This window comes from Aulostomus chinensis, chromosome 10 (assembly GCF_037954235.1).
Source record: "Aulostomus chinensis isolate RoL2024-O1b breed Wild chromosome 10, RoL_Achi_v1.0, whole genome shotgun sequence".
Lineage (NCBI taxonomy): Eukaryota > Metazoa > Chordata > Actinopteri > Syngnathiformes > Aulostomidae > Aulostomus > Aulostomus chinensis.
This window is the reverse complement of record NC_141329.1, coordinates 14,164,444-14,173,711: the sequence shown is the minus strand read 5'-3', so window position 1 is coordinate 14,173,711 and position 9,268 is coordinate 14,164,444. Positions and strand designations below refer to the sequence as shown.

General features: G+C 42.7%; 1 protein-coding gene across 1 annotated transcript in view; it reads left to right on the top strand.

The window, feature by feature from the left end:
- Positions 1 to 227: 227 nt before the first annotated feature.
- The window catches only part of nlk2 (nemo-like kinase, type 2), a 54,980-nt gene continuing 45,939 nt past the window's right edge, over positions 228 to 9,268 (top strand). The window contains exon 1 of the mRNA XM_086216120.1: positions 228 to 1,988. Within this exon, the coding sequence (XP_086072246.1) occupies positions 1,522 to 1,988 (467 nt within the window). The 5' untranslated portion in view covers positions 228 to 1,521. The remainder of the gene's footprint in view (positions 1,989 to 9,268) is intronic.

The window sequence follows — 9,268 nt, the reverse complement described above, 5'->3', positions numbered from 1 at the left end:
CACCACTGTCCTTTGTGGTTCACTGCTCAATGCGCCTCTGCCCATGGTCGCATCCGTGCCGATGTAGGGTTCACCGCGCAACAGTCAGCCTCGCTGTTATAAAAAGGTTGAACGGGCCACTGGCTGCGTGCACTGTCAATCATGAAGCTTACGGACACGTCACTTCGGCGCGCTCAGCGATTGGTTGGCCGTCATCAGTAAGCTCACCGCCTTGTAGCTAAGGTTTCGTTCACCATGTTGGATCAGCCGCTCGTCTCTGTTGCCTCATGACCAATAGCTTTATCATGCCGGTGGCAGCGAGGCGTCGCGGTCACAGAGCCTAGCGTAGAGCTGAAACTCTTCAGCCCCGCTGTCCTCTTCCTCAGGTGACGACTGGACTCACCGACACTGTCACGAAGGAGAGGAAATATTACTGTTTTGATTTGGAAATATGGACACCCATTAGCTAGCAGCAAGCTCTCAGGTTCAATACCACAGTCTTCTGTCGAGGTCCTGGCTGCAGGAAAACCCATCCAGCATTGTGAGGATTTAACTTTTGGCCCAGTAATCTCCGTGTGTGTTTTTATGAGCTGCAGGAGGAGAGGGCAATACAGAGCGCGAGGCTGTCGATGGGGGAAAGAAGTTGCCAGTCTGTCGTCTGCGAGAATTTCTCCTCATATTTTGAGTCATGATAGAAGCCTTGTCACTGTCAAAATGATGATTTCTGTGGCAGCGCACGGCTCCGTGTACCCCTGTAATATGTGAGAGCGGTAGATGACCGAGGCCTGGGCCTGCTGCCTGCTTGCCTGGCTGCTTGCGTGCGCTGATGTGTTGTGGCCTGGGCTACTTTAAGAGACACCTCCCCTGCACCGGATCAGCAGCGGTAATTAGGGCTCGGAGATTACCCCTGTTTACAGAGTAGCACTTTGGCCTGCGCGCACATCTGAGGGAGTATTCGGTGTGGAATAATAGATGCTATTTCAGATCCGCCTGGAGCCCCGGTGGTGGGAACAGCAGACCAGAGCGTGTGGCCAACTTGCACACTTTTAAAAGATGATCGCGCTGCTTCCCATGTGACGATCTAAGGATTACAGGGTTCTGTCAACACGGAGGTTGAACCCAACGGGAGTGAGAGAGGGGGGCGTTACCTCCATCATGACGGACATCTAGGGCCACCGACTTTTTAATTTATCGAGGGGGGTGCGGGTTATTTCTATTCAGTATTTTGGTTTTCATTGTCAGTGGCACTGTAAGCTATGTATATATTTAGACTTGGCTAGTCATTGATGTACATGCTCATATGCTTGTCGTTACTAGCTAGACACCTCATGGTGCACACCTGAGGAAACTCATTTCGAGGAAGTAGGTCAGATCCTTGTTGGCATTAGGGCCAGAGGCACATCAGAATGGTCCATCTCCCCGTAGATTCAAAGAAACCCCCAATCTGTTTTCTCCATGGTTTCTCCAAGTTTCATGAATTAAGGATCGCAGCCTGGTAGCCATTCTCATCACATTGTGAAAAGGGCATTTTTCCATCATTGAATGGCTCTCTGTGGCACACCGGCTGCAAATGCTTCAACAATGATGGCTGCATACAACGGTGGCTCGTCAGCAGTGGCTGCCCATCACACGCATCATCACCACCAGCTCCAGCACCTGCCACCTCCACACATGCACCACCATCACCACTCGGGCCAGCATCACCTGCAGCATCCGGGCTCGGCCGCTGCCGTGCACTCAGTCCAGCAACACACCTCCACGGCTGCCGCTGCGGCGGTGATGCTCAACCCCGGCCAGCAGCAACCCTACTTCCCCTCTCCTGCCCCCGGACAGGCGCCCGGGCCAGCGGCGGCCACGGCTCCCGCTCAGGTTCAAGCCGCAGCTGCTGCTGCTGTCAAAGCTCACCACCATCACCACCACCATCACCAGCAGCAAACGCACCACCTCCAACAGCAGCTGGATATTGAGCCGGACAGGCCAATCGGGTATGGAGCATTTGGGGTTGTCTGGTGAGTCCAAGTACATTTACTTAATGACTTTACTTAGTTATATTGTTATGTTTTATAACGTCTTACACCATTTTTTCTGGAAGCATTAGCTACTTGTATATTACCATATTACCACTTTGCACCAACTGGTTTCCTTCATAATGAGGTTATATACTTTTAGCAGTGTCAAAACCCTCTGACCTGAATTTCTACTTTGACTTTTATATCTTGACGTATTCTTGAGTGGTAAGGGCAGTCTGTAACATTACAGTGGCCGATCAATTGATATCAATTAACTTAGTTCAACTTCAAAACTAATTATGACGTGTTTCAATCAGAAAAGGCAAACTCTTTATCATTCTACCATGTCAAAAATACAACCAAATATAAATAGAAGCTGAACGATATATGCTCAAACACTTGCACGTATGGTATGTAAGTGGAAACATATTTGTCACTTTAATGAGACTATGTATAAGGCAATTAAACAAAGACATGGATGAGGTCTGGGAGTTACATAATTCAGTCCATTAATGACTTAATCATATAAAGCTATGTTCACACTGAAGGTTAATCATTTGCTGTCAATTTACATTTAAAGTAAATGCAAAGATGCAAATAATAGTGAGGTGGCACAAATGGTGTGGTCCTAGCGAAAAATTCTTGGGTCATTTTGCCTCTATGCACATTCATGCAAAATGAAAATATGGAACTATCATTGTAAATATCCCCCAGATGACACTCATGTCCTGTCAAGACAGACCATGGAAGACAAGCTGGTCATTGTTGTTTCACACACTCCAGTATTTGTATGGAAGAGTTGATATGTTCGACCACCACCGAGACATCAGAGCTAGCATCAGATTACCAGATTATTTTGTGTTTATTTGGGTTAGACTGGACGCTGGTGTTACACCAGCGAGAAATTTACACTTTTTAAGTCTTTACATGGGCAGCTCATGTTGTTGTTTGCTGCTTGCTCAAATGTCTCTGCAGTGGTTAAACATGATATTGTGCCAGAGGTGTGAGGTCCCATGAGTGAGGATAGCTAAACTAACTAGCATGCTTTGCCACTTGAAACGTGACAGGGACCCATCAGAGTACACAGTTCACTGTCTTTAATGTTTGGCCCAGAAGTTTGAAGCATCATCTAGATAAAATGACGACACATTAAAGGTGTCAAAAACCTACGTCTTGCCTAAAAGATGCTTGAAATGTACATAACCAGTAGTAGAACAGTAGCAGCAATATTCCCCTCACAGGCCCCTGGTCCTTGGGTTCTAATAAACACAAATGTTTGTGGCACAAATTTATGTGAATAAAAAGAAATAATCCAAGAACCAAACCCCTGCAAAGGAAGCAAGGCAAATATTTGCTTCACATTCAATGTGAACACAGCTTTAGACAAAGAAGAAGATGTGGAAAAAAGAGGAGGTAATATATTCAATATCCTCAACTGTAATATGTTATATTATCACTTGCACAGAGACTGTTGGGCAGAAACAAAAAGTTAATGAGAGGTGAAGTCTTTATTTTAAGACATGCTTGTTGTATGATGTGCATCATGTGACACCCCTTGCACCAATAAGTGTTTCAAATGGAAAAAGTGATGAAACGACGAGAGTTTATAAGGAAGGGATTGTGAGATATGTATAGCTCCAGATATGAATGATTTTCTCCTTATCCAGTATTTAGACATGGTAATAGCAGAAAGCAGCATGAAAAAGATGTGCAAGATCGCGATACAAGTTGTTTATAAGCACGGTCGCACTTGCGCAGTTCAGGTTAGGGTTTCCCGATTGGTGGGAGCTCCCAAGCGTGACGTAGATTAATTCACGTAAGATCACACACATGTAAATTGTTTGAAAAAAAAGGAGTGACATCGCTGCCTTTCAGAGTGTCTCGGGGACATCAACAGGAAGACTGATCTTATGGCAGAGGGCCAAAACTTTATACTTTAGATGAGTGAGCAGCTCTCGCAGCCCAGCCCAGGTTTATATCTATACATTTATTTATTTTTAGCACAGTGACAAAATCAGAATGCGACAGGACGGTAGATCTACGTCAAAGGGTCATATCATGGGAAACCTGAGACACCTTTTTCACACTGCAGGTGAGCCCGGCAGAGCCGAGCTGAGCTGCTGAACACCCGGGTCGCTTGATGGGTTGGTGGACGCAGGTCGAAATGCTCAGGCAACCTTTTCAGAGGGCCCAAACACCCGTGTTCATCCGCGTTTTTGGTGCAGTGTGAAAGGGATTTTTAAGGTGGATAAAACACAGAGAAAAGGTGTCACTTGAAGCCCAGTAGCATAAGGGAATGCTATCGTGATTTGATAAGATGGCTCAAATGGCACTTTACCTATGGTATAAACAAATTAGTCTCATTAGGAATGAAAAATCCTAACATAATGGGAGAGTAGACTGATGTTGATCAATTTGGCATATGATGATGTCCAGTGTTGCCAAGTGGGAGGGTGGGTGTTCAGTTGTTTCATGAACATCAACTATTGTAGATGCACTCTTTCCTACTTGCTCTGAGAACAGCATCCAGCTGTCTCACTCAGCTGAGAAAACTCTCCAGTGAGGCCGTGAAGGGAGTGGATAGATCATCTCTCACATCCTTTCCAGGGTAATGTCCAACATACAGTGCTTATAACAACCCCTACAAATGTTTTCTCCCTTCTGTTTCTTTTAAAAATTGAATCATGGCTGATAGAATTAAGCTTTTTGAAAGAAAAAAAACCCTCTTTATATCAAAGGGAAAAAAAGATTTACACTACAGTCAAAAAAGTAATGCAAAAATAATGTAAAATAAGTGATTGCATACATATTTATCCCCCTTTAAAGTGACTGACCTAATTCAACAGAAGTCTGGCCAATTGGTGCCAGTAGTCTCAGAATTGGTTAAATGGACATCATCTGAGTGCAGTGAATGTGTCTATTGGTCTGCTGAGTGTGATAGAAAAACACCTGTGCCTCCAAGGTTCATTCCCCAGTTCCTCTATTTTCCTGGCTATAGCTATACCATGAAGACAAAGGAACAATCCAAGCAACTCAGAGAAAATTCTTTTGAAAATTACAAGTCAGGAGATCCTAGTCACTGAAATGCCCTGGAGTTCAGTTAAATCCACCATTAATAAATGGTAATATGGCACATATGTGAATCTGCCTAGATCAGGCTGTCCTCATAAACTAAGTGACTGTGTAACAAGGGTATTTGTGATGGAGGCCACCAAGACATCTTTGACTACTCTGAAGGAGTTAAAAAGAGAGGCAAAGAGAAGGCCATCTCAACCAGAGTTTGCCCAAAGACAAGTGGGGGGCCCAAAGGTCAACAGGAAGAAGGTTCTTTGTTCTAATAAGACCCGAATAGCAATTTTTTGCCATCAGACTGGGCATTGTGTTTTGTGGACATCAAACACTGCACATCACCAGAAATGCACCAAGCATATTTTAGCCAAGTCTTCACCATTGTGAAGCACGGTGGCAACAGCATTATGTTGTAGGGATGCTTCTCGGCAGCAGGCCCTGGAGGGTTTGTGAGGGTACATGGGAAGATGAATACAGCAAAATACAAAGAAATACAGGATGACAATGTGATTCAGACTGCAAGAGTACTATGACTTGGGAGGAGATTTACTTTCCAGCAAGGCAATGAACAAAGCATACAGCTTTATAGCTTTATTTTTTCTTATAACGAAAGCTATAAGGAGATGGTCAAAAGATAACAAATAAATGTTGAGAGTCAAAGCCCAGACGAAGTTAAAGAAGTTATAGCTGGACTTGAAGAGTGCTCTTGACACCTAAGCCTGGCGATACCTGACAGAGTTTGAGCAGTTTTGTAAAGAAGAATGGAGTAAAATGTTAGTCCGGATGTGCAAGTGTGACTGAGACCTATCCGCTCAGACTCAGTTATATGGCTGCCCCCAAAGGTGTATCTACTGAAAGCTGACTTGAAGTGGGTGAATATTTATGAGATCACATATTTTAGATGATGTATTTGAATTGACATTACTTGTATTAATCTGATGTTACTTTAGCATTAAAATGTTGGGTTTTTTTTTACCTCAATTTTGTCAAAAAAAAATTCCCAAATTTTACTGCCATGATTCAATGTTTAAAAGCAAAAAAGGGCAAGAAAAGTGGGGTGAATGCATTTATAGGCACTGTACTCAGGTCTTGGTCACTGAAGGTCCAATATACGGAGCCAATAAGAGTATTCACCCCCTTGAATATTTTCCCCTTTTATTGATTTTTAAAATTAATCATGGTCAATAAATTAGGCTTTTTTGACCTTGAAAACACAGTTAGTCTATTAGCTGTATTGAGGAGGCTAAGATAAAAGAGCAAAAAAAATGAATGCAATTGAAAGATGCGCAGTCACAGGGACTGTCAGAATAGAAACACAGTTGCCACTGATGTAACCAAGTGTCTTGTGTTTGCCCCCCCCCCCCCCCCCCCCCCAGACCTCACAAGTAAAATGTGTGACCAAACTTTGTCTTACAGTTACTCTAATTGAAAAGAATATTCCTGAATCATATAATATTTTGTTTAGTGAGATGCAGGATTGTCATATTCAAAGCTAACATTGTAGTATGAATGAACTACAGTGTGAACACGTGACTTTATCATCATAACTAGCTTTACTTCTCCTGTTTTTAGCATAATGATGTTTGTCTGCATAAACCTCTGGTCAATGTGTTTTTATCCATCCGTCCATTTTCTTCATCTTATCCTGTTAAGGGTCGCGGGTTCTATGGCTCAATTTGCGTACACACTCCATAACCTGACCAATATCTGTCAGACCTTCTCCAAACCCCAAATAGCTCAGAAAGGCACCAAAAAAATAAAATGTATTATTATTATTATTACACTCTGCTAAAAGCTTTGCTAGCTACCATCTAGAGGTCATTGTGGAACCATTTCATCTAGAAAGACTAAAAAACTCATCTGTAAACCTTGTCATGTTTCTCTTCAGTTTAGTATTATGAAATCTAGGCAAGGCAATTTTATTTGTAGAGCCCGTTTTCACAAACAGTTTGTCTCAAAGGGCTTCACGTGGCATCATAACAACATCCTCTGCCCTTAGACCCTCACATCGACTGAGGAAAAACTCCATAGAAAACCCTTTTAACAGGGAAAAATCTGAGAAACCTCAGGGTGAGCAACAGAGGAGGGATCCCTCACCCAGGACGGACAGACGTGCAGTAGATGTTGCTACAGACAAGAAATACAAAATGTGGGAAACATGGAAATGTTAATTACATTTGGCTGCTGCACTTCAGGAATAAGTGTGAAACTGTGCCTTTGGATGGCTGGCAGCTACACATTGTGTGATGTGCCTTACTGAAATGCAGTTAGTTTGGGAACTGGAGGCAGAATATGTAATGCCATGAGGATTGAGCTACTGTAAATTAATAAAGTTTTAAGTAGGGCCGGGAATTGGCAAGGACCTCATAATATGTGGATACATGGGTCATGATACAATTTTATCCCAATTTATTGCAATAGTAGAGGTTGAACTATGGATATAGTATAGAAAAAAAAACCACTTAATTTTTTTTCTTTATAGATGTCTTTGTGCAGTCCTAATTTAAAGCCAGTGAGCCAGAGCAGTGTAATTCAGCTTAGACCATGGTTCCTGGACAGCACTGCAAGATGGGAAATTAATTTAAAGTCCGTCTATGGGAACATTTGCGAAACACATTTTTTCAATTCATGATGAGCATATTGGAGGTTGGAGACCCTCGGTAGAGCCCTTTGTAAGACTGCTTTTTTATGACCCCTCCTGCTGGCTCATTGAAGATTTTTGACCATGATCACCTATGCTCACAACTTGTGGGCATAGGTGATCTGTGATGGAGGTGGCAATAAATGTACCCTCAGAGGAGGAATATTGCTGGGCCACAATTGACCCCCATTTTGCCACACTCTGTCTAAAACCTCGGACCGAGCCGCAACAAAGATGGGCGAATTGGCGGATTGCTGTCCAATATAAAAGTGACCTAATGCAAATGTATGTAAGACAGTAAAGACAATTGGGTCTATTCAGTAATCCCTACAACTGTGAGACCCCATCACCAAAACTCAAAATTAGATCTTTTTAAAACATGCATAGCTTAATTTTGTTCAGACAAGAGGAGTCCAAGTGTGAAAATTCTTGCTTTTGAAAAAATTGGGTCAAACTGTACAGAATAACATATAGAACAGCAGACAAGATGACCAAGAAGAAAGTTTCATTATGTTCCCAGATAAATTACCCTGTGCTGCACTTGCCCTTTTTCAGTTCAAAATCACAGAGAATTCTAGGGATGAAGTCTGTCTTTTGATAATGGTGATGATATGAATTATTGGACTGATGTGATTTTGGTGGATTTATAATAATCTCAACCATATCGATAGCCCAAACATCTGTGAATATTTCACAATGTTTTGTGTTAAACTGAGTGCTTGGCAAGATACATGTCAACTGCCTTGCCTTTGACAGGACAGTTGGTGAAGTAAGGATAAGACAGCTCATCTGTCTCAGAGTTTTTGGAAACCTGAAATGTCCCCCTTTCAGAGACTCCAAGAGGACAGATGAGTATGCCAGTGAAAGCAAAAGAACCGAACAAACAACAAAAACAACCTGCCATTATCATTCACATCCAAGCTGCCAGCTAGTGGCACGCTTGTAGAAAGATTGTGCTGTTCACTAGTTGTACTTTTGTGATGGAATACAGAAATGGAGACAAACAGGGTGTTTGTAAAACCAAATATTTCTTTGTTGAGGCAAGCTATTGAGAAGACAGGATTTTCAATTAATTTCAGTTTATTAGATACAGCAAGCTATAACTAAGACTGGTTTGACACACAGTTGGGCACTGCGATGGTTGCGTGACAGCTGGGCAGTGGTGTGGGTGTGTCACTTCGTGCATGTGTGAACTGTTCACCAACTGCCATTTCACAGCAAATGAGAGGAAGAATATTATAAGCCCCTGACACTTACTTAGGTCACTTAGATCATTTCCTCTCCTCAAGCTCAAACATTTGCTATAGCTGTTGTGCAGTCAGACAAGGGCGTTTAGTCTCTGTCTGTCACTCAGGAAACAGCAGAAGGCGTCTTCAAGTCTGATCTCTGCCAAGATTGGCTGTTGTAGCTTGACATCAGCTTGCTTAAACTGACTTTGGTTCAACTTGTCATCACTGTTGCTGTGGTGCACTGCGCCTGATCAAATGAATGATTTAATCTGTATTTTTGTCTAATGCAGGCTGACACAAAAACCCCTCTTTTTCTCAGTCTAAAATGGGCGCAATTTCTC